The sequence below is a fragment of the Liolophura sinensis genome, chromosome 4 (assembly GCF_032854445.1).
Source record: "Liolophura sinensis isolate JHLJ2023 chromosome 4, CUHK_Ljap_v2, whole genome shotgun sequence".
NCBI lineage: Eukaryota > Metazoa > Mollusca > Polyplacophora > Chitonida > Chitonidae > Liolophura > Liolophura sinensis.
The window spans coordinates 10,406,463-10,434,189 of NC_088298.1; the positions used below are offsets into that span (position 1 = coordinate 10,406,463).

General features: G+C 38.6%; 1 protein-coding gene across 1 annotated transcript; it reads right to left on the reverse strand.

The window, feature by feature from the left end:
* Window positions 1–21,995: 21,995 nt before the first annotated feature.
* Window positions 21,996–24,952, reverse strand: LOC135464787 (piggyBac transposable element-derived protein 4-like). The gene has a single exon (XM_064742333.1). It carries the CDS (start codon window positions 23,590–23,592, stop codon window positions 22,594–22,596), a length of 999 nt encoding a protein of 332 aa, XP_064598403.1. The 5' UTR covers window positions 23,593–24,952; the 3' UTR covers window positions 21,996–22,593.
* Window positions 24,953–27,727: the final 2,775 nt, after the last annotated feature.

Below are 27,727 nucleotides of genomic sequence, written 5' to 3' on the forward strand. Positions count from 1 at the left end.
AAACCATCAAGCTTTTATCTAATATTCAATGTGGTTTTCGGCAAGGTAGATCTAGAATGTATCACCTTGTTCGATTCGAAACCTTCGTTCGCGATGGCCTCATCAATAACGAACATGTGGTGTCCATATTTTTTGACTTTGAAAAGGTCTACGACATCACATGGTATTTATGGAAAATATGGTATTAAAGACCTCGCTGATATGGACCTTAAAGGTCCATTACGAATGTTCAATTTTTATGTCATCTTCAGTTTAAGGTACGGGTTGGGTCCACTCTTTCTGACTCTTTATGAGCAGGAAATGGGTGTACCCCAGGGCAGCATTTTATCCAAAAATTCTGTTTAGCATAAAAATAAATAGCCTAGCAAAAACCTTACCATCCAGCACACAGGGTTCTTTATATTTTGATGACTTCCTTATATGCTGCCGAGCTAAAAATTATGAATAATATTAAACGTATGTTGCAGCTTTGTCTCAATAAAATCGATAAATGGGCAACTGAGAACGGTTTTAGATATTCAACGTCTAAATTTCACCTTGACCATGATCTAAAATTTTGTGGTAAACAGATTAAAATTGTTGGTTAAACTATATTATTGGGTATAATATTTGATAATAAATTATCGGGTATACACCATATAAAAATGCTCAAAGATAAATGTACAAAGGCTCTCGATATAACCGATTGGGGTGCTGCCCGATCTATTTTATTAAACCTATGTCGTTCTCTGGTGAGGTCTAAATGTGACTATGGGTCCATCATTTACGTTTCCGCAAGGAAGTCGTATATTAAAATGTTGGATCCGGTCCATCATCAAGGTTTGAGGCTCAACCTTGGTGCTTTTATAACCTGTGGATGCCCCGATTCTGCTGGTGGTTTTTGACCCCGAGGCGAGGCCTCTGCACAATTATACCAATAACTATGAACTACAACAATATGTATAGGACTAACGCTGGGATTAGTGGTGCATGTTCCCAGGGCGAGTCAATAAATGATTCGTTTGCACTAAGACCCATTTCCATCAAAATACCGGATATATTTGAGAACATTAAGCATGGTATTTCCACCAAACCGTGTTCCACACAACTGAACGATTGTTTGACACTGAATTCCCAAAGGAAACATTTAACTATTTCCAAATGTGGACATACCAATTGTCTTACATGTCTATCATTTGATACATCCGCCACTTTTATTTCCATGTTTGACCGGTAAATGTTATTCTGTTAATTCCTACGTTCACTTAAGTTGTATTGCGTCCAACTGTATTTACTTAGTAACATTGAAGAAGTGGGGTCAGCAGTATGTTGGGAAGACCACCCACAAACTACATCTACGGGTGAACGGGCACCGCAAGTCCGTGCGCAAGAAACAATTGCTAATATGGAAGCATTTCTCTGCCTCCGATTATGACTGGGATCATTTCAGCGTTCAAATAATATAATCGGCTTATCTATCAACAAATGAGGCAGATGTCGAATTTGAACGTAAAATCCGTGACCGTGAGCTTTGCTGAATGCTAGAGATTGGTTCAATCTTCCCATATGGGTTGAATGATAACGTTGTGGGAATCGGCAATGTAACATCTAGCCAACCACATGACTCCATCATAACAAATTTATTCAAATACCATAAACGCAGACCTTGCAGTCATGGTAGGAGGAAGTTCAACAGAAACATGATTCAGTTAGCTATATAGTAGGATTGTCGTATGACACCAATAGCACGCATGCACTACGCACAGTATTATATGCACTGCCATTGAACTTGCTAAAACAGGTAGTTCAAGGCGTATCCAATAACATACACAATTTTAATGTTCAACCTCACCGTGTACGTCTGTGTACATATCGTATTTTCGATTGTATCGCCCTGTAACTACAATTGAAACTCGACACGATCGACTCTTTCTGAAGTATTTAAACAGAGGCCTTGATCTAATTAACCTACCACGCATCATAGTGCTGTGCCTAATTATTTTAATATCCAAGAGCCACCGTGCATATCCTATGAGTATACAAAGCCTATCGTTTCCAAAATTTTCAATTATTCCCAGGCCTTCAAGGAGTTCGATTTGGCTACATATACTTCTAGCGGCTATAACTGTGATTGTGAATCCTCAGTTTTTACCTACGACAAATGCAAACATGTCCTGACAGGTGACCTTAATATTATTAAGAATCATGATCTAAGGAATCTCTTTGAGAGGGGTCCTAAGTGTAGAGAAGAGAAAAATGTCAACATTCGATCAAACAAAAAAAAATATCATCTCTGCACTTGAGGAGTAAAAACTGGTCAAAACGGGAGAAAGTGGATTCTTCGGTACTTTACGATTGGCTTGAGATTGTGAAAAAGAAGGTTAGCTTAACTATACACCATCTAGACATTGATGCTCTACCGAAAGTTAAACAGGTTCTGAAGGATCCCACTGTGCAAGAAACACTCGCTGACCTTCATTATAAATTTGCCATCACTGTAGCGGACAAGGCTCCTAATAATGTCACCTTTATTTGCAGGAATTATTATTATCAAATTCTTGTTCAAGTGTTATGTGCATCTACAACAACACCCACGTAGGCCTATTCTGCTACTACATGCACTCTGGAGGAACTATTTAATCAACGCAAAACCTTCCTTAAAGAAAGGCGCATAAATATACCTACCCGTCATACAGAAATACCACAACTATACTGGATTTCTAAAATGCATAAATCCCCATACAAAGCTCGATTTATTGCGGGTTCAAGAAGCTGTACCACCAAACTCTTGTCAACCCTACTTACGAGAGCGTTACAAGAATTAAAGTCATTTTTTAATGACTGTTGTGCCATAAGAAAAAATTCAGGTATCAACTGCTTGTGGATTCTTAACAACTCCAAACGTCTTACAGAAGAACTTGATGCTCATATGCATACACCGTACAAAGACGTATCCACATGGGATTCCTCTACTCTCTATACTAAGATTCCTCAAAATGATCTTATTGAAAGAATATCGTCGTTAATTGTCTCGGTGTTTACTAAAACAGGTCACCGTTACATTAACGTCAGAAGCAATAAGGTTTTCTTTAGTTCTATTCTTTATAAAGGTTACCACTCATGGGATGTTACGTTATTTATTGAAATACTTGAATTTCTCATTAATAACATCTGTGTGGAATTCGGAGATTCCATTTACCAACAGTGCATAGATATTCCAATGGGTACCAATTGTGCGCCTCTTTTGGCAGAGCCATACCTGTTTTCATATGAAGACGACTATATGCAGAAATTACTTAAAAGTAATATCTTTAAAGCTCGATCCTTTTCATTTACCAAGCGGTGTATTGATGATCTACTGGCGTTAAATAACCTCTATATTGCTGAAGCGGTGAAGGAAATCTATCCACCTTCATTGGATTTAAAGGAGACAACAAATAGTCCTGATGGTTCATCTGATTTCGGATCTATATTTGTACAAAGACGAACAAGGTCTCCTTTCACGCCGCATTTACGACAAAAGGGATAATTTCAATTTTGATATTGTAAATTATCCTTATCTGGACAGCAATATACCAACGGGTCCTGCATATGGTGTATACATATCTGGCCTTGTAGCATTTGTCAGATCTTGTGTTAATTGTGATGATTTTAATCTGCGTCACAAGTTGCTAATTCAAAAACTAGTTTGTCAAGGATACTCCATCAAACGCCTTCGTTCTAAGTTTCTCAAATTTTACTATGAGTATAACACTCGTTGGCAGGTATGAATTTAGCGTTCAGAATCTTTGGCGATCTGCATTGTGATCAACCACATAGACGGCGCTGTTGTCCCTGTGTACATATCTATGGCGTACATGATATTTAACAACATAGATGGCGCTGGTGTAACGTCTCTCTTGTATGTCACGTGTAACATCATAGATGGCGCCTCTTGTAGCATGAGATCTTTACATATTAACGGGAAAGGCGTAATCGTCCGTTACTTTTGAATCACAAACTGACCGGTGAGGGTCTGTGACTCTCGCCATTTTCAAACTGTATCTAATACCGCTCAACCTGGGACTAGGGGCCGTAAAGGTAGCCGTGGTCATTACATCATCAGCATGATGCCTTTATGAACAGTTGCAATTATAGCGCGACTGAGATACTTGTTTAGCTGTTATTTGACCTGGAACTCATTCTCGGACTACGAATTTGAACTTATGGATATGGAATTTATGCCTGGAATATTCATTTTCTGCCCATTGTCATCATTGAAAATTGATGACCGCTTCTCTCTTGTGTGTTACCGGCTTTATTTCTTATTTGTATAATTTCTTACATACCTTTGTCTTTGGGAGAAACTTGGAACGCCTTTTACGGACAACGAATGGTATATGAATGTCGGACTTGACCCCAGGCTTATATTTTAGAACCTCGCCAGCAAAGAGTTTGTATGTGGAGGCATGTATAAATTTATATACACGGACAGGTCGAAGGATAGGGATAGAGTTGCCGTTGTCTTAGAACAGCGGTCACTTCTTTACGCCTTCCGCCTTCATCTTCTATCTTTTCTGCTCAAAAGAGGCCAGGGCCACACTCTTGGCCTTATCATATGTTTCGCACAGAGGGCAATGATGTGCAGTGATTCGCTGTCTTGCCTTTTGGCAATTGAAAATGATAAATTTTAAAAATCCATTAATTCTGGAGATATTAGCCAAACATAGAAAACTAATTAAGGTAGGTAAAGATATTATATTCTGTTGGATACCAAGTCATATTAGTATTCATGGAAACTCAGTCGTAGACAGGGATGCGAAAGATGCCCTATATAAACATGTATCTCATGTTATGTGCCTTATAGGCCTACTGACATGAAGTCCAATATTCTTAAATATATTCGTCGCCTTTGACAGGGTGAATGTGATTTGCAGATCTGTAATAAACTGCATGTTACTCATGTTGCCATTGGCTACAATAATTATACTTGCGAAAAGTCTCGTAGAGACCAAGTAGTTTTAACAAGGTGTCGTATCGGCCATTCTTGTCTGACACATAATTTCATCCCAAATGGGAGTGGTGCTCCTGAGTGTGTTGGATGTGATGCACAATCTGGCATCACACAAATCTTGGTTGACTGCTAGAACTTTGCCCATGTTCGGCAAAAATTCTACACAGTCAACTGTATATGATTTATTTGACAGCATCGCTGGCGATGTTGCCACCAAATTTGAAGGCCATTGGCCTATATCATAAAATAAGTTTTACTCTAATTTTATTCTAAGAAGCATTTATAGATATAAAGTTATATAGATTTCTAGATATACTATTTTTAACATATGCTGGTTTTCGAGTTTTGACTTTTGGTTTTTTGTTATATAATTTTAAACATGTCCGAACTTTTTTGTTTCGTTTTAAATATTCTCATTACCATATTGAAAACTTCAAGCACCTCGCGTTTTCACGTTGTTCTCGCCACTACTTGGCTGATATATTGCCGATGTGGCGTTAAGCCATGATCGTTTATTCATTCACAAAAAGGACACTTCAAACATAGTCGATTAACCACTATTAACACGAACGAGATTATGCATGGTAATTAACAATTTTCTTACCTGTTTGACTTTCCGCCAAATTTCCTCGATTTGCGGTAGCAGGTGAAGACTCTGACGACTAGTGTTGGAGCAAGGGAGGTAGCATTTAACACAGGTTCACATCTAGTTGGTAAAGCGTCTGCGTTCTAGTCGGAAGATCCGAGCTTAATCCTGAAGTGGGTCATAACTAACACGGTTGCGTGCTATGTTACGACTTCGCATACAAGCCGTTAATTCATTGCACCGCCGTCTTTCACTTATAACAGAAGTCCATTACCTAGGTAATGGCCATAAGGCCTACGTTAATTTGACACACTGCGAATTACTACATTGTTATTTTACAGTTTTGGCAATTACCAAGAAATGATTAGGCCCATATACAGTACAACAAAGAAGTGACCACCATACCACACGCATTATGTCCGCAGTTGGAATGCATTCCACACGGGTATCACACGCGTGTGGTTTGCTCTTAAACATAGCATATTCACCACACAACAGATTTAACGGTGCGCGTTCCACACGCGTGTAATAGCCGTGTGGTTAGTTTTCCGCAGGACTACTGACAGGTTGTACCGTATTCCGGCAGAAGAAAACAGGCAACATGGCGACAAAGATTAGAGACGACAAAGATTAGAGACGAACTGAAGCAGCGAGGTGTGCGACCTCTCCCATCATTGAAGGCCATATGCCTGTTTGGCAAACGGTACGGGTAAGCCTGACCGAAGTTTAATGTTTTAGACTTCGTCACCTCCACACACGCACTGACACACACAAAAAGAAGTGTTCACGTAAATGATTATGTTGTTTCATGCGGCGCCTCATGCAGTCGGGTGTTTTTGTTCGCGAGATTGAGGCATACATGTACATGTAGAAGTTGTTGGTTCATCTGTGAACGAAATTGCTATGCCTCACACACATGATGTTGGTAAATATGTCTTAAAAAAAACATTGGCTTAGTCAATGCGTCCATCAATGTAATTCCAGATGTAAAACTAACAAGTGTAACGATTAAATAATTATGTGAAGAATAAATGGCCAAATACTTTCTGTGGTGGAAACATTCTCCACGCTAATGAAGTCTTTATACCACAGTATAATTTGCTTACCCACCTCTGCAACCAGCCAATCCGTGGAGATTTCCTATACCATGCGGAAAATTGAAATAGTCCTGTTGAAACACCTGAAGTTTAAAGCAGATGAAACGCACGATAATCGCTCAGCTCGATTCCAGTCGGCTTCCTGCTTGAATGCTTCACTAGCAGACCTACCGAGCGATGTTCAGAGCGATGGCATCTGCCGGCGCTGTCAGAGGTCGCAACCCCCCGATCTCCTGGCCGAAACTGTCGATGTGTCATGACGTACATGTAGTGAAGTTTTCAGGGTTTTTTTTCCAAATAATTTAGGTACATATTTATTTGAAATACACACATAAGACGTACACGAATATTAGGCGTCTGGCGTGAATAACAGTTGCACTGGTGAAATGGTTGCATTTTATATTCCACACTCACTTTCAAACTATCACACTGACAGCAACAACAACAAAAATATCAAATGGTCGTGTTAAACAAGGTCTCTGACAAAAAAATTCCAGGAGCACCTAAAAAATATTAAACACACTGTGCGACTAAAAAAAAAACAGAACCCCTAAACTGTGATCCCAGAATACTGGTGAAATATTTAGGACTACAATTTTTTCTTATCACTTTAATGCTTCATAATCCTTCAGATTACTATCTCTACATGCGTCATAAATACACAATATCAGACATAGCTAAGGTGAAAATAATTGGGGCTGCGGTGGTTAACACATGAGTGCAGCGCAACTAAATAACCCAGGTTCCTCTCACCAATGTGGTCGCTCTGAGTTCATGTCCAACTCACATTGACTTTCTCTCCGGATATACGTGAACATGCATATAGTTATGGGTTTCCCCCAACTGTAACGCTGGTCGCCGACTTATAAGTGAAATATTCTGGAGTATGGTGTAAAACATGAATAAAATGAAATACATTAGAGATTGTGCTATTGTCAAAGTATATGTACATTTTCAAACATTATTTTAAGAAGCCTGACAATTTGTCGCAGGTGTACTAGTTCATTTCATGTGCTCAATGAACTGACATTTTTTTTACAGAACATCTCATAGCTTAGCAAATGGGCACAGATCTGGGAGGTCATCCAAGTTGAAGGCGGCTCATGGTGATTCTCTCGACCACTGGATCCGATGCAATCGGGACATAACCATGGCAGAGCTTCAGCAGAGGATGCTGGATGTTTTCCGGATATAGGTCAGCTCGGAATGCATTCGTATGCATGTCCGCAAACTTGGGTGGTGTAAGAAGTAAACCAGGTAAAGATGGAAATTTATAAATTTTTATTGTGACTGGGCAATTATATATAAACCGTCTCATAAAAACTATGCAGTAAAGTTTTCCATATTATTATTTACTATTTATTATTTTCCATATTACTAGTTAATTTTAGAGGATACTGGTGATTCTAAATGGTTACGTGTACATTTCGTATTTGTATAATCTCCAGATCTCAACCCCATAGAGATGGTATGGGCAATGTGGAAGGCAAACCTGGCAAAGAAACACAAGCCGCGGACAAAGGATCAGCTTATAGACGGTACTGTAGACTATTGGCGCAGTATTACGCCACAGCTCTGCAGAAGGTTTATAGATCATTTACGAAAAGTTATTCCTCGGGTCATAGAACGTAATGGAGCTGCATCTGGTTATTGATTGGGGACAATATTTTCTCTGTCAACCAGACATATCTCAGATTGTCTTTATGCATATCTTATTCATATGTCAGTATCTTTGTATCTTTTCAGAAAGAAGGCAATAGTACAAAGGGCAACATATGAACTTGGCTTAAGGCAGTGTAATGTTCAAACCAATAATATGACTGCAGTACTGCGGATGGTTCTGGATTCATTCAAATTTAGTTGTTATATTTATTACTTCATATTCGTGAAACTGAATTAATGTAGGCAACTTTATGTTAATGTTTTGTGTTCAAAATCATAAGGTTGTGTCTAGTCTCAAGATCAGGTTTTATGAAGTTTTCACTACATCTTCGGGAAACTTTATTGGCATAAGTATACTCTAAATTCTGAGGTGGTAGAGGTTTTTCAAACTACTTGTTTTATCAACTATCTGTTTGATAAATTGCATCTGCAGCAAAGTTGATGCAATCACCACATGTATTCTGTATATATTTCCTTTAAAGGTCAACACAAAACTTTGATCCAGTAAATTTCACATTTTTTTTTTTACATTTTACCTCTTTTCAGACAATGCAGCACACAGGGTATGAACATTAACTGAGAAGACTTTTCATCATAAATCTGATTTATATGTAATTGTGGAAATATATTTGTAATCCCTACGCTTTTTCCAGAAAGAGACACTTTCGGTTTTTGGGTGCGAGGGAATAGTTTTTACTCTAAGCAACACAAGTTGTCAATAATGTTACATAAATTCATGTTTATAAATTATTAATAGGACAGCTGCATTTTTAACATGCATGGACTACCAAGTGGAACATTTATGTAGTTTGTACAGTGAATCATAACTTGTTGCTTGGAATAAATTGTTGGTTGAAAAAGTATTCTTTCACGTTCAGCTGTTTGTTTGTTCACAATGAACTTTTGGATTTTCTTCACTGCATTAACTTCTGGGCTGTTATGTTCCACCTGTCAATATTCTTTACACTAAGTTATAAAACATTATGGTGATAGGAAACCTGGCCTGAAGGGATGTTCTAATTCATGTCATCAGCTGACTATCACCAAGCCGCTAGACACTTCATATAGTGTAAACTGGCACAAGGAACCGTATAAAAATGTATCAGTGACCCTCCTTCATATGCTTGTGCAATAAATCTACCAACCAGGTACCAAAGACATGTTCAACCCAGAGCTAGATTTTCCTTCCAGGTTCACCAAGTTATAACAGGCTTAGCGCTTTGAAAGGCAGGACAAGATAAATAGCCAAATTCCAGCATAGACTGTTAAGAGCACTCTGGAGGCAATGGAGAAGGTGTAGGAATTAACTTGCAATCACAGATGTTGGGCGCAGCCGCAGTAAGATATGCATTCATTGGAATTTGAAGATACTGATATGAAAACACTAAAAGACAAAACCACATTTAAATAAAGAACACGTCTTAGGTCAGTTCATGTTAATTTCTACACTGTATTTCAACCCCAAAAAGTACAGAAATAGATGTTGAACTACATGCATATTAATGTTGATTGGGCCATAACCTGAAGAAACACAGTAAAGTTCACTCAATCTTGTATAATTTATTTAAAACAACAAAATGAAAAGTTAAACAATTTTATATATACACTAATTTCCAAGTAAGTATGTTATATAGAACAAGTTATTTTTAAATGTAAATATTTTACCATTAGTTATAAATATTTTATTGCACTATTATAAATACTATGTGTAAATAAAAATTTCAGTTATATACATAATCTTATATAATAATAAATTAAACAATAACATTATTTACCCCCCCCCCCCCCCCTTTTTTTTGGACAAGGCGGAGGACAGAGACTGTAAGGCAAGAATTGGCCAAGACAGCATTTTTTCAGCAACACCTTGACCGATAGGAAACCAATTTCATGGAGGAAAATAACTTATGGAGGGAACCAACTTATTGGAGGGAATTGAAATATATCATATCTTATTTTTTTTTATAGAATCTACTACATTTTTATGTGGTAAACTCCAGCAGCTTAAGAAGAAACCAAAATGACATTGGAATTGGGAAAAAAGAGCTGCTTGGCAGATAATTCTGATTCTCACCACACAAAAACAGAAAAAGTGGCAGAAAATGCAAAACTGCATTAACTGCAAACTAGGATTTTCTAAGGAGGTTCCTCAGTTTGCAGTTAATGGCAGTTTTACATTTGTGCCACTTCTCCTTTCTTTGTGACGGGGGCACTGAGTGCACATCAAACACCTTTTGTTTGATGACACTCAGGCGTCGAGGGCTCAAAGCTGCCTTCCCTTGCTTTGAGCCGTCAACAGCCCTACCAGACAGCTCCTCCCTCTGGAATAGTGCCATGGTCAAGGTCGAGGCAAAAATCTGTAGATTTCCTGCGGATATTTCCTCAACCATTGCCACCACACTATCCGGGATGACGCACAAGTCATGCGTAAAATGGCAATCATCCTTGTGCGCAGCAAACCTTAGATGCTGCTTAGCAACACCCACCCCAACAGTAGATGACATCTCTGGAGGGGTGGGGTGGCAGCTGAGGAGGAGGCAGGTGGGGAGGCAAGGACTCTGCCTTCTCCCTGTCTCTCCAGCAACCCTGGCAGTATTTCAGCCAGCTGTTTCTTCAGCATGCCCTCAAACCTCCGATGTATTTTTTCTTTGTAGGAAACCAGTTCCTGCCGAACAATCTCTCGAACCTGGTCCGGCAACAGAGGGATCGCGCGGCAGTGCTGACAGCAATCCCTCTGTTGAGCAGCAGATTCATGTCGAACAACGACCTGACCAGTCTTGAAAGCATCAACCTGTCAACAGAAAGAAAGATATAAATCAGGCAAAAATGTGGACTCTACGTGTGATGATCATGCAGTACCTCATATGTTATGACATGCAGACAAATGTTATCACATCTCCTGTAATGAACACAGACACACACACAAAAAACACATGGCTGACATCTCCTGTAGTAAAACACAGGCACGCACACATCGCTGATTTCTGAATAATAATAAAAAATAGAAGTAATGTTAACTAACTTCTTGTTTCAGTGCTATAGATATTTGATGACTTTTTCTCATTATGCTCGTCAATTTATTTGTGTAAATGCGTATAATATTTAGCATGAAAATTGATTGTTTGAAAATGATTCTTGTTTTTAAAAAGGTCTACATGATACCTAGGCGCATGATAAACTATTTTTGTGAAACGACCTCATTTGGGGGCATGGCAAATATATTCTATTCCAGTATTGCCCTAATCATGAACAATAATGTTACACTAATATTTATGTAATTAACATCCTGAATATACATACTCATTCCATTTCAGTTTATCACCTGGAAGCCTATTCTTAGTGCTATGTGAAATTGTCTGTGCGTTTTACAATCACAGAAGTGCAGATTTATTTCCTAAAATTGTATAAATGTGTAAGATGTACAGTTCTTACCAGGTCGTTGTTCGATGTCAGGTCCACAAAGTATGGGACTCTGTGGCCCTCTGCCCTGTCACCCCTCCCAGAATCCCCATTCCTCAATAAAACCATCTAAAACAGAATAAAATATGACATGATTACTATAAGTTAATAAGTTACATACTTCATGCAATTAGTAAAAATGGACTTGCATTTCACAACAGCATGCTTTGATATTCTTGATACAGGTGTTGACTATTTCTGTATACAGCAGGACTGCTTTTACTGATATGATTAGTGTGAGATTACATTTACCATGACATGTTTCACTACACATTTACAGACATATTATATGGGAATAATACAAAGACCATTTCCAGATAATATTACTACAGCCTTTTTGTTTACAAGCACCTAAAACTGAACCTTACCTTTGCTTTACTCCCGCTTTCCACCTCATGCGCAATCTTTCTTTTTCCTTTCCCATTCCCCCGAACTACTCCCTTCCCTGTTTTTCCTCACTACCGCCTACACTAGATTCCCCTGCTACACCTTCACTCACCCCCCCCCCCCCCAGTTGCCACATTCAGACCACCCCCCCACCTAATACTTGACCACTACCCCCCCTCTAGCACCCCCTCACCACTCCCCAACTACACCAACCCCTTCCAAAATGTCATCACTAATCCCCTCACCACTATTCCCCTCTACTGATACATTTATGAAACCTAAATCCCACTCTTCCCCCAAAGCAGAAAAAATCAGTTTCTTCCATCAACTGTAAAAAAAAAGCAAATTAATAACCAAATAAATTTAAAGGTTACTGCAAGTATTATTTGCTATTATTTGCATTGCATTGTAATAACATTTAACCATCTAGAGAACACTTTTGAAATTTATAATCCTGTGTATTGCATAGTATTACCTTCATTTTATACAATCTGCATGACACATTTAGTGAGCGTTTGTAGTAAACAATATTTTAATCCGTGATTGAGAGTGGTAAGGCGATACTTGGGTTCAGAACACACAAGTGAATACACATAAATCGACCAACCTGAATAGCTTTATTCAAAAACGTTCTAACCAAACATAAAGCAACCATCAACAGCAGCAAAGAGTCCTACTAACAGAAAGAAACAAGGGTGTTTATAAAGAACAACTTAAACAAATCTTGAACAGAGCTTTTGATACCTTACTTTCAGGCCAAATGGAGATCCCCATGGGACTCCAGGGACTTTGTAATGGCCTGGTCCCTGTGGGTTTGGGGCCAGGCCTGATATGTTATTTCCAAATCTTCTGGTGCTACACATTGAAAAAGAGACGATTTGGCCCAGGTTATTATTTTTATAAAATATGGAGAATGTTTGTGGTAATAAACTGACATAAAGAGAATGTCATTTTTACTTATGTATAAGAATGATATATTTACCTCCAATTGCCAGGATCTCCACCAGATACTTCCGCCCGCCGTGAAGCAGGTGGCAGACAGAGGAGATTTTAATCTCCGAGGGACTGGCACAGAAAACTTTGGTTTTGACATTCTAGTTGTCTCGCCGTCCTCGTCGAATAGAATAAGGTATTCTGAAATAGAGAAAATAGATTTAGAAAAATTATTAAGATGTATGGCAGTCTATTGAACATTAATTTTAAAATGGCTCTAGAAATATTAAGACCATCAAAAATACAAATTATTATAATCACATTATTGAGCATGACAAAAAAAATACGGTGAAACAAATGCTGAATGCTATTTTAGTAGGCCGATAATGAACATACCATTTTCCTTCTCTTCTGATGCCAGCTGCTTCAAAAACAGGCGGGCGGTGCATGGTGCTACTGTGAAAAAGAAAACGTACAAAATTGTGTTTTTTTTTATGATGATGATTTCCTCGTTGCATTGGAAATAATTTTATGTTGTATACTGCCAGTTCAGAACAGTTTACCTTACTTTTATATAGCCTGTGACGTGACAGCATTGAGAAAGGGGTTTTATAGTACATATACATGTATCAATAATCAATAAATACACAACTGAAATCGTAATAAACTCTGTCAAGAAAGAAACGCAACCCCCGTATTTTAGAGATTTTAATATTTAGTTTTAGGACGGCACAACTTTTTTCTTATTGAAGACAAAAGTCAGAAATTTGGCAGAATAATAATCAAGATGGTCATGTTTAAAACTGTCTTTTCAAAAGTCATCTCACAGACACCAGTTGCTCACCAGGGGGCGTCTTCCTCAGTATCTCGTATGACCACCACGAGCTGCAATCACTGCACGGCATCTCCTTGGACAAGAACGGATAAGACGCCGGATTCTCTCCTGGGGAATGGGCCCTCCACTCCCCCTGTAACGCAACGGCGAGCTGTTGAAGCGTCTGTGGCGGTTGCTGACGTTGACGCACGTGTCGATCCGGAGTATCCCACAGGTGTTCAATAGGGTTGAGGTCTGGTGATTTAGAGGGCCACGGCAAGACATTGACGTTGGAATCCTGCAGAAAGTTCCTTGTTGCACGTGCAGTATGAGGCCTGGCGTTGTCCTGTTGAAAAAGCTGTGTCTGTCGGTCAATAATCGGGAGAAGGTGAGGCTGTAACACGTGGTTGATGTAACGTTGGGCTGTCAGGTTCCCTGGAACGATCACCAAGTCTGATTTCTGGTTGTACGAGATGGCTCCCAAACCATAACACTGCCTCCGCCAAATCTGTCCACCTGCCGGACGCAGATGGGCGCAAAGCGTTCATGATGTCTCCTATACACACGCTGTCTTCCGTCATGACGTGTCAAAAGAAAACGGGATTCATCAGAAAACCAGATGCGCCTCTAGTTTTATTCGAACGAATTTTTGATATCCGAGGACAGGGGTCGCGTTTCTTTTTTGACAGAGTTTATAATGCAAAATTTGTATGAATATATAGGAAATGTACTGGCGGTTTTATTCCTAAAGCAAGGCTTATAGAAACTTGTCTCAATAGGCAGACTTGCATTTATGCAAACAATATTCTTGAGTATGGTCAAAATGGAGAAAGTGGATTCTTCGGTACTTAACGATTGGCTTGAGATTGTCAAACAGAAGGTTAGCTTAACTATACACCGTCTAGACATTGATGCTCTACCGAAAGTTAACCAGGTTCTGAAGGATCCCACTGTGCAAGAAACCACTCGCTGACCTTCATACTAAATTTGTCATCACTGCAGCAGACAAGACTTCTAATAATGTCATATTTCTTTGCAAGAATTATTATTATCAAATTCTTGTTCAAGAGTTATGTGCATCTACAACGACACCACGTATTCTGCTACTACATGTACTCTGAAGAAACTATTTAACAAACACAAAACCTTTCTTAAAGAAAGGCGCCTAGATATACCTACCCCGTCACACAGAAATACCACAACTTTACTGGATTCCTAAAATGCATAAATCCCCATACAAGGCTCGATTTATTGCGGGTTCAAGAAGCTGTACCACCAAACTCTTGTCAACCCTACTTATGAGAGCGTTACAAGAAGTAAAGTCATTTTGGAATAAGTATTGTTGTGCCATAACAAAAAATCAGGTGTCAACTGCATCTGGATTCTTAACTCCAAACGTCTTACAGAAGAATTTGATGCTCATATGCATATACCGTACAAAGACGTATCCACATGGGATTTCTCTACTCTCTATACTAAGATTCCTCACAATGATCTTATTGAAAGAATATCGTCGTTAATTGTCTCGGTATTTACTAAAACAGGTCACCGTTACATTAATGTCAGAAGCAATATTCTTTAGTTCTACTCTTTACAAAGGTTACCACTCAAGGGATGTTACATTATTTATTGAATTACTTGAATTTCTCATTAATAACATCTATGTGAAATTCGGAGATACCTATTTTCATATGAATACGACTATATGCAGAAATTACTTAAAAGTAATATCTTTAAAGCTCGATCCTTTTCATTTACCAAGCGGTGTATTGATGATCTACTGCCGTTAAATAACCCCCATATTGCTTAAAGCGGTGAAGAAAATCTATCCACCTTCATTGGATTTTAAAGGAGACAACAGATGGTCCTGGTGGTACATTTAATTTGGATATATACCTGTACAAAGACGAACAAGGTCTCCTTTCACGCCACCTTTACGACAAAATGGATAATTTCAATTTTGATAATGTAAACTTTCCTTATTTAGTAGCAATATACCAAAGGGCCCTGCATATGGCGTATACATATCTTGCCTTGTAGCATTTGTCACATCTTGTGTTAATTGTGATGATTTTAATCTGCGTCACAAGTTGCTAATTTAAAAACTAGTTTGTCAAGGATACTCCATCAAACGCCTTCATTCTAAGTTTCTCAAATTTTCCTATGAGTATAACACTCTCGTTGGCAGGTATGAATTTAGCGTTCAGAATCTTTGGCGATCTGCATTGTGATCAACCACATAGACGGCGCTGTTGTCCCTATGTATATATCTATCACGTACATGATATTTAACAACATAGATGGCGCTGGTTGCTCTGTGTAACGTCTGTCTTGTATGTCATGTGTAACATCATAGATGGCGCCTCTTGCAGCATGAGATGTTTACATATTAACCGGAAAGACGTAATCGTCCGTTACTTTTGAATTACAAACTGATCGGTTAGGGTCTGTAACTCTCGCCATTTTCAAACTGTATCTAATACCGCTTAACCTGGGGCTAGGGGCCGTAAAGGTAGCCGTGGTCATTACATTAGCATGATGCCTTTATGAACAGTTGCAATTATAGCGCGACTGAGATACTTGTTTAATTATTTGACCTGGAAATCATTCACGGACTGCGAATTTGAACTTATGGATATGGAATTCATGCCTGGAATATTCATTGTCTCCCCATTTTCATCATTGAAAACTGATGACTGCTTCTCTCGTGTGTTACCGGCTTTATTTCTTATTTGTATAATTTATTACATATCTTTGTCTTTGGGAGAAACTTGGAACGCCTTTACGGACAACGAATGGTATATGAATGTCGGACTTGACCCCAGGCTTATATTTTAGAACCTCGCCCGCAAAGAGTTAGTATGTGGGGGCATGTATAAATTTATATACACGGACAGGTCGAAGGATAGGGATAGAGTTGCCGTTGTCTTAGAACAGCGGTCACTTCTTTAAGCCTTCCGCCTTCATCTTCTATCTTTTCTGCTCAAAAGAGGCCAGAGCCATACTCTTGGCCTTATCATATGTTTTGCACAGAGGGCAATGATGTGGAGTGACTCGCTGTCTTGCCTTTTGGCTATTGAAAATGATAAATTTTAAAAATTCATTAATTCTGGAGATATTAGCCAAACATAGAAAACTAATTAAAATAGGTAAAGATATTATATTCTGTTGGATACCAAGTCATAGTAGTATTCATGGAAACTCAGTCGTAGACAGGGATGCGAAAGATGCCCTATATTAACATGTATCTCATGTGCCTTATACTGACATGAAGTCCAATATGAGTAATAATTAGGTAAGGTGTATGAAAAAGGTCACAATGACCCAGAGAAATAAAAGTAACATTTGCAGCAAAAGAAACACTTATAAATACAGCTTACCAGCCCTAGTATTTGAAACTTCCAAACAGAAGACAACTTTGAAATCTGCTTACTGAAAAAAATACTTCGAAGTCTCTTCCTCACCGCTGATGTAGGTTAGATTTGACGGACACCTTGCCAGAAGATTATCTTGTATTTAATAGCTTCACATCATAATTCAAGCTGTTTTCTGTTAGAACATAAGTCTTTTCAGAGTGGAGGTACTCAAAAATGTATGATCAACCCAAGAATGGAACATAATCAGTCTTTTTGTGCCATTATCTTAAGCCATGATATTCACGAGTAATGGCATTTGTTTTTTTCTTCGATGTTTTGACATGAACCGAAGACATAGACTTAACACTTTCTGGATAAATTATTTCAGGGAGGAGGACCTGCATAGTAAAGTTCCCCTAAGGTATGAAGAACTCTGATAAAGAAGAAAATTTGAGAACTACAGCAAAATATTGCGTATGTTAGGTTTGACGGACAATCTTTAGGTTTCTGGTAAATAAACAATTCTCGGCCACCAGTGATACACTGATGGAAAGTTATGTTTGTCATCATGAGAAGAACATTTATGGTACCCCATAAATTCAGCACTGAAGACACTGGATACACATTTATTGATATATTTCATTACCGGGTTAAGGTCAAACTTCAGAATATTTCGCTCATGATTATGACCAATACCATCCCACATAAGACAAATATTGAATTAAGAAACAAAAGTAAGCAAAGCAATTACGTTGAAACAAGACAAGTAGTTTGTTTTAGCAGACCCTGTTTTGCTGAGCATGTTTCTCCTCTGTCTGATATTTTACGACTGAAGTTGTAGAATATCGTTCAGCGCAACCCTGAATACTTCCTTTGAAAGTGTCCGATCTCACCCAGATAAAGTCTGTTCACAAATAATCACACAAACCACAAAATGGGAAATCCGCAAGCTGGCAATAATGTCCATGCAATTTTTTGTTTGTAACTTCACAAAGAAAGAAATAATGCTCGTGTAATTCTCCAATGTTCACAACTGAATGAAAAAGTCTGAAATAAGTTGTCCAGCCCTGTTAACCATCTTCTTCAAAGGGTCAAAAGCTGCATAGCGATCATGGCAATTGGCTTTTTAAGCCCACCTCAAGCAATTCTCAGAAATCTGCAAAGAAAGTAATATAAATTTCAGTCAAAATGACCGATTATGTAACCGTTGTTATGTGACTAGGTTGCTTAATGTATTTCTTTAAATGCCCCAGACTGATTGGTTGGTTGCTTGGTGTTTAGTGTCGTACTTGAGAATATTTCACTCATATGACAACAGAGTTGCCCGGGAGATCATTTCATCTTATGAGTGAAAAAAGAAAGCCCAAAACTGATTACTGATTAATTTATGCACATTGACAATATTTCAGCCATACTGTGACAAGATTAACCCAAGACATCTGTTAATCTAGTACTACATCTGTGATTACTTCACTGGGAGAATTTGTGTCGAGCAGCCTTTGTTATTTCAAGATCAATGTCTAGCTGCATTCATATATACTCACCAGAAAACACATAAAAGAATCTGCTTCCAACCACTTGCAGATCAGGGGGAGACAAAATGGCAGCTACAACATCTGCCAGAATGGTGTGTCTGTTTTCTTGCATTGTCCACTGTCCAGGTTTTACTTGATGAAAGTAATTCACCCATGGCCAACTGTCCACCTGTAAATGTTATACACCAAGTACAGTGTATTAAGATATACTCAAGCACAAGTTTTCCAAGAAAAAAATACGAAAAAAACCCCCACACAACTGCGACCTCCTTAGAGCAGCCTGGAAATAGTTAAGGGTTCTATTGACATTGTCCGTTTTTTTTTATTCCTTAGTCCGAACAGGAGTGAAACATTCAAGTTCAGCCTTACCAAACTCAAACAAATGAAATTCCCGCCCTCTGCAACACTTCGATCAGACTGTTTAGGTCTTGTAAACAACACACAAAACATTTTTAGAATTTGACGGTATCTTTCTAACAGCAGCAGTTTGGCATCCAATTTTTACAATAAAACACTGAATAATTACATTCAGCAGTAACAGGAATGAACATGAAACAAAACCCAACCAACTGAAATAAGTGATAATCCTGAAAAATAGCAATCCTGAAAAATCATCAACATTAGAACAACAGTAAACAGTAAAACTCTCAAAAACTTCAAATAATAACTGTTGTATTTTAACTTACAACTACTGGGTAGGTTTCCATCCCATGGTGCATTTTAAGGTAAGAACCTTCGGAATAGCTGAAGAAATAAAATTTATTTAAACATTTTCCTCCCCAAGCATTGAAAACTACAAGAACTAATTTGAAACGAGTATATATTACAGTTTTTACCCAGAAGAATGGAGATTTATCTTTTGATAAATTACCAACCTTATCTGTCTTATTTCCGAGAATGACTGATCTGGGGAATGTGGAATTTCCTCCAACATGTCCAAGCATATGCTGCTATCAAAACTAGAGTCTGTTAAAAAAGGAAAAGATTTCATGAGCATTTCTTGCGACCTATGTCGTATTGAGTGGTCGTATTGATACAACATTGGTTTTGCTGTCAATTTGATTGATTGCTTTTCCAGGTCACCAAAGGTTTGGTTTGGTTTGATATGGTTTGAAACGGTTTGAGTATACATGTATTTCATACACAGCTCGTCGGCTGTGCAAAGATACTTCTGAAAGGGAACACTGTGACACTAGCCATTTGACCTTCCTAATAAAGGCCCTGAATACAAATCCAAGTCATACAGCAAGGGTTGAACTAGTAACTTCACAGATCAGAGGCTACAGTGGTTTTATTCACTGTAGGTCATGAATGTGGCTAGTGTGATCTGGACAGGTATCAAGAGCTATCCTTAACATCCAATGTTAAGAATAACTAATTATGCTTACAATAAAGGAAAAATACCACACCTTGAAGTTTGCTCCAGATCTCTTCGATGTTCTCATCTACAGCCACAGGTAAGTCTTGATTTTCATTTTCAGGAGGAAACGCTGGTTCAGAACTATCAGATTCAGGTGAGAGTTGTTTCACAACCATATCAAGAGCACGTCTCTGCCAGGGTATAACATACTTGGTGTTGGAACGAAACATATCATTGTCAATACAGCCTGTACAAAAGCAGCTCAACAGACGGGTGTCAAGAATGCCTGGCTACACACAACGGACTGCCTGGAGCAGCCTGGTTCCACTTAGTGATGATTTAACTTCTTGTTCTGGTCGACATCTATTAACATCATCTTCCTTAACAAAAAAAAAGATCGCATCTGCTTCTCACAATTATTCTGCTGCATGTTTTCGTTGCAAAAGACGTACATATCTTCGGCAGAATTGACTGTTGCTCTCCTTGATACAACAGCCCGGCGCACAGTTGACTTCACACAACCTGACACCCCATCGCTTGGGCCTTTACCATGGCTTGAACCAAAGAATTGGCGCTCTATTTCAATGCCATAGTATGTTTTGGAAAAGCTGATGTCAGAACAGGGAGTCTTTGACTTGTACTGGGCACTGCACCCGTCTGTGAACTGGATAATCCGACTTAATGTTAGCCCTCTTTTTTCCTTCAAATACTGGATAGCCTTTGATTCAAAATGGTTGACCAAGTGATTGTCATGTTTTAAGTCATTTGATATGAAGACTAACGCCTCGTGAACAATATGAGATTTCTCTTCATGCTGGCAGTGATAAAAGCATACAATTGGGTGCACTGTGACCTGATTTTTAGCCCAATGGGCAGCTTGAATTTCATCTTGGGGAAATACATCCAAAGTTTTCAGCAAAGTTCATGACAAATAGACACCATCCTGAAGGAAGCTTAGTTTTAATATGTGAAAACATATCGGCCTGCCAATTGGCAGTAAAAACATGTTTTGCTAATGGCCCACATTCTTCTGTAAGTTCTCTCATTAATTGTGAAAACTTGTCTCTCCTCGTAACCTGAACTTTTTTAGATTTTTGCTTTCCCTCATAGGAATAGGTTTGTGTTTCCCATGCCTGCCCCGAGATCATTTTTTCACCATGCAATCTGCTGAAGTCTGAAAAATGTTCAGCAAGTAGCCCTTCTCCACACTTCTGACAACTCCGCTCGATACACTTCGGCTCATGAAACTTTTGTTCACCCTTAGGACACATTGTGAGATCAAGTAAGTGATATTTATCCTTCACTATCAGAGTTTTCTGGTTACCAGTACACAAAGATAATGCCCTATTTAGCGCTTTCAACTTCAACATAATACTGGTACAGTATTCGCAAAGACACTGACGCAGTGTTGTAGATCTTTGTAGGAGAACATGAGACGGTCTCAGTTTCTGGAAAACTGACAATGAAACAACATTATGTTCAGGATTTTCGGCTCTCCACATGTCAAAAGCTCTCTGTATTGAGACTTCCATAATGAACCTCTGCTGTTGGACATTAGATGTTCTCATGCAGGGTAACTCACTAGCGATTTTAGGACTTTGATAGAAAGACTGGATGTTTTGTATAACATCTAAACACGTTGCATCTTTTCTAGTTCTCCACCTGATTTCCACTGAGCCTGTTTGTTCAACTTCCCTGGAAAGCTTTGTGATGTAGCCCTGTCTAACATTCAGCTCTCTAGCCTTTAGCATGCTACTATATATTAAATAGTACTGAACCTCATACTGAATTAAATATTGAGAGGAACAACAAATGCAGTGATTTTTTAAGACCTAGGTTGTATCGATTTATTTTATTGACAGCATAGCAAACCATATATGATTTAGAATCCTTATTACCTCTGGTATGTGTAGAAGGTAATTTGAACTTACTTGAGTCACCTGATTGGTCCTTCACAGGTAATATACAGGTAAGTTTAATTAAATTTAGTGATCTTTATGTTTTATACCTTACTTTCTGCCAAAATATCATTAATTTTAAGACATTGTTGTTTATAATGAATGTATACTACTTCCTTGTCCAACTGGAGATCAAATTTACTCTGTAATGCTGATTAACAGGTGTAAGAAATAAAGGTGTTACTAAACGAATATTTTGTACTTGTTTTACATTCAATGTCCATTTCTTTTTGTGTTTCATTCCAAATAAAAGATTATTTATGTACAGATTACAGAAATACATGTATTTAAATGCAAACAAACAAGATAACTACTGATCAGTGGAACATTGAATAGTTTGAACAGGTGAGTTAACGAGATATTAACGAGACAAGTGTACATTGACAAAAATTACCTATTCGTCACTTTCACTGTCAGATTCATCACCACCTACAAGTTTATAGTGTTTCAAAGTATGGAAACGGCGAAAGCAACCATCTACACAAAGTGCCTTTTCACATCTGCACACCAGTAACGGGTTTCCTTTCGCTTCCTGACAACACCTGGAGAGCAGTGCCTCTTGCCATTGTTTCTATTACAAACAACACACTTTCTACAAGGTCGCTGGTTTTTCGCTCCTTCCTGTGCAGGTATTAGGGAAGGGAAATGGCGCTCTGTGAGGCGCCTCTCAACATCTCCAACACTGCGCCGACCTTTACGAGAGATGCGCGAGCTGTGTCTTGCAATTAGCTCCCTTACCAGATCCTTTCTGAAGTCATAGTGAGATACCGGGTTGGGAGACATCTTCACATATAACAAATATGCATTTGTAACAACCATATTTATAATGTGCATGGCTAGTTTTTTCCACCATTTTATGCATTTGCGTGTAATTGTGTAATACTTGGACAGTTGATCAGCGCGATCCAAACCTCCCATATATTTGTTATATTCTAAAATACAGGTAGGTATTACAATTAAATCACCAGTTGATCTCTCACGTTTTTCAGTTATAGTAAAAGTTGGCCAATGTTTGGTAGATAGCATGGCAACATCACGTTTATCTTTCCACTTCAAGGCGACAATGGAATCTCTTTGACGAAAAATTGCTTCACCTTTTTTTAATTTCGCATTCTTGATGGCAATGGGCATTTCCTTTCTGTTCATACGAACTGTTACAACTGCATTTGTTGCACTTGCATGCAAATCTTGAAAAAGTCTGGGACTTGTGTAATAATTGTCTGTATACAGGTTGTAACCTTTATTTAGGAAATCACACTTTTTCAATAGCCCCATGACCACATTGTAGGAATGACCCTGAGACTGTTCATCTTCGTCAGCACCAGGGTTAGGTGTATAATTTTTACCTGTATAAACTTCGTAACGGGAAATATATCCTGAATTGCCTTCACAAAGTACATAGAGTTTCAATTCAAATCTATCAGGTTTGTTTGGTAGATACTGTTTGAATGATAAACGACCCTTCCATGGCACCATGCCTTCATCAAGCGATAAAAATTGTTAAGGTGTGTAGACGCTCAAAAATCTTTCACGTGTCACATCATACAACGGCTTTATTTTGAAAAGAGGGTCATAACCATCAATGCCCTTTGCTACTTGGTTTTCATTGTTATTGAGGTGAAAACATGTCAAAATGTTCATGAAACGATCTCTTGGCATTGTATGACTGAAACAAGGGGTAGTCAACAAAGGGTCAGTTGACCAATATTTTTCTAAATATGGTTTATCAACCAGACCAGTGAGAATAATCAGCCCAAAAAATTGTTGCATCTCGGTGGACGTCGTATCATACCAGGCACGCATGCGAGAATTTCGTTTTAAATTTGCTGAATCAGTATCGAAAACTTGCATGTGGTATCTGTTAGTTTCATTTGCCATCATTTCGAAGTCCGCATCCTTGAGAAATAGCGTGAAAAAGTTGATAGGAGTCAGTTCGTCGATGTCAACATTCATATCTACCACACCAGCAAACACATGCGAAACTGGATCACTCGGTTCGCGCTTCTATCCCAACCGTAAATCCGTTGCATCATCTGTATCTTGGTCCAATTCCGGTATATCAAACACAGGAAGAGTTCTACTATTATCTCTAGACAGATTTGCAAAGTCTTCCGCCGTAAAACCATCAAATTCGGCGTCTGAATCATCGTCTCCAAACACTTCCACAATCATGTCCGCCATTTTGACTAGAGAAAGTTCAGGTAAGTTTAGAACATGACGTCACACCTGGGAAACCCCTACTACTACCCAATCAGTTGCCATTATTTGGGGAAATCCTCCTATTGAATATTCATATCACCGAAATCCCGTTAAATCTCAAGGTAAGTGATATTTTTCGGTTTTTATCGAGCTACTTCCGGTAACGTGTAAACACGGTCCCCGGGTGTGAGATACGAATCGTAAGGACGTGTATACTCGGTCCCCGCGTGGAAAGGGTTAATTGCATTTCTTGGCAATAAGACAGCTACTCATTAACAGTTTTCTTTTCTTCAAGGAATCCTTATCAGCTTTGAATTTCAGTTCACTGACAGCTGTCTTTATTTTATTGGAAAGTTCAGTTTGGAAAGCTATTCTTTTCCCACAAGTTTTGATTCCCCTGGCCCGTAGTGCTGCCACCTTCTTCGGAGTTGTCTGCTTTCCGTCAATCAACTCAGCAATAAGATGTACAAATTTTTCAGCATCTTTCGGAATTTTCGCCCTCAAACGCAAAACTGCCATCTTTCGAGCAGAATCTGTTTTATAGCCAGTGCTTGTACTTATGACATTATTGTTATTCGTAGTTTTCCTTTTTGTTCCAGTTTTTTGTCTTAAGCTTTCTCTTTGCTCCCTTCTTCTCTGTGCCTCTTTTTCACGAACCCTTCTTTTCTGCTGCGAGCTCATTCTGTTTCTTGACTCCCTCTTTTTCAGTCTGTTGTATTCCCGCCTTTTGTCAGCTTCATGTCTTGTGAGAACTTTTGTTGGCTTACATCTATTCTCTTTTAATCCTTGAGAAATATCTTTGCGTTTTGCAGCAAATCTCCGCTGTCTTATGCCAGCTTGTTCTCTTTGTATAAGTTTCTGTTCTTCTGTTCGATTTTGACGCATTTGACGTGCTCTTGCCACCTCCAAAATTTTGTAAGTTTTCCACTTTTCAGGATCCGTTTTAATACGCTCCCTGTAGGCTGCAGAGTGGCGCGCTCCTGAGGACTGAAAAGGCCCTGATGATTCACTAACTTCAGGTGCTCTTGGGTTCTTATTTCGTATGTCAGAACGAAGTTTCACTTTCAAGGACATCTTGTACTGCAAAATAAAATCATTTGGGCATATTAAAACTGGTTTGTTTTCATTCCATTCTAAGTTACATTTAACTCACTGGTTAAGTGAAAGATATTTAATTGGAAAACAGCAGGTCAGATGGTGTTGCAGAAGATAATGAGCGTTGCAGAAGATAAAATAAGGTTTTGTCGCATTTTGGGGGTTTTACAGTACAAAATGACCAAATATGCCTGGGCCAGTGTTAAATTGCTGGCCTGTGGAAGCCAAATGCACAAATGGACGAAAAATAGCTTGGTCAGGCATTTCTTAGTTTGACTTATGTGAACAATCTGTCAAAGCCTAACGTCCGCAAGAGACCACCACGAAAACACAACCTATGACTTACAACTGAGCATAATGCTTCAGCAAACGTAACAGCTAAGTAGGGCAAACATCAACAAACAAACTGAGTTACATTAATGTCTCACACATACAACTATTCCATTTATTTTCAAACAGGTCAGTTAACTGCTAACGTGCGTTAGATTCGCGCGGTCAGATCTTAACGCACGTCAATCACGGTTTGTCAAGCCTGGCCAGTTTCACCATCACTACACGTGACAACCGCTCGTTTTAGCCAAACGCCCGTTGGTAAGTCCAGCCTAACATCGCTTACATTTAATGTGCATAGAAATTTTAGCCGTCCCCTCAATGATTTCACACGTATTCGACCAAAACCACTTACGTACGTTATTCCTTACGTGCGTTATTTTCTTTGACTTACCGTTATCGATGTTGCTGTGCCGCCACTGAGGATTTCGTCTCAAAAGCTGATGACGTTGTGCACATGTTCAGATGATGTCAGCTTACCGGATGTCACACATATCTGGGGCTGCCGCTATTTGCGGGCCGTGTGCACTCGAATTGCGCACGTTATGTTTTGACAAACAACATACCCATTATTTTCAGCACGCCAGGAATTTATTATTCTTACAGAAACATCGGCTAAATTATTACTCCACAACACAAAGTGACCGTATCTAACAGATTTTATTCACGAATACTTCCATGACATGCTATAAAGCTATCGTGTTCCATCACATTTGGCTTGACATTTTGACAAACAGGCTAACGTACGCCAGGGTTAACTTCAAATTAAAAATTATTAATCAAACTAAAATAATTTTAAAACTGTTTTACTGCAGATTTACTCTAAATTAACTTCGTAATCTATCAGACCAATTACGTTTTTCTAAACCCGGGAAAAATTCTCTGCCATAGTCAGGTAAAATAACCGGCTCTTCTATGTTACAAATTAAGGCCTCTCTGACGATCTAATTCGATTTTGTTTCCCCACTTTTTTGTTAATTTCTATTTAAATCTTACTGAGATTATGCATACTATCTCACCATCAAACTAAAAAAGTTATGCAAACAGAAATCCTGCATGTGGTAAATTATTTATTAATAAAAAAGCTGTGTAAAGCCTGAATGTTGTGTTCCAACACCATATCTAGTTGTGGCTCATTTGTATAATTTATTACATACCTTTGTTTTTGGGAGAAACTTGGAACGCCTTTTACGGACAACGAATGGTATATGAATGTCGGACTTGACCCCAGGCTTATATTTTAGAACCTCGCCAGCAAAGAGTTAGTATGTGGAGGCATGTATAAATTTATATACACGGACAGGTCGAAGGATAGGGATAGAGTTGCCGTTGTCTTAGAACCGCGGTCACTTCTTTACGCCTTCCGCCTTCATCTTCTATCTTTTCTGCTCAAAAGAGGCCAGAGCCATACCCTTGGCCTTATCATATGTTTCGCACAGAGGGCAATGATGTGCAGTGACTCGCTGTCTTGCCTTTTGGCTATTGAAAATGATAAATTTTAAAAATTCATTAATTCTGCAGATATTAGCCAAACACAGAAAACTAATTAAAATAGGTAAAGATATTATATTCTGTTGGATACCAAGTCATATTAGTATTCATAGAAACTCAGTCGTAGACAGGGATGCGAAAGATGCCCTATATAAACATGTATCTCATGTTATGTGCCTTATACTGACATGAAGTCCAATATTCTTAAATATATTCGTCGCCTTTGGCGGGGTGAGTGTGATTTGCAGATCTGTAATAAACTGCATGTTACTCATCCTGCCATTGGCTACAATAATTATACTTGCGAAAAGTCTCGTAGAGACCAAGTAGTTTTAACAAGGTGTCGCATTGGGCATTCTCGTCTGACACATAATTTCGTCCCAAATGGTAGTAGTGCTCCTGAGTGTGTTGGATGTAATGCACAATCTGGCATCAAACATATCTTGGTTGACTGGTTGAACTTTGCCCATGTTCGGCAAAAATTCTACACAGTCAA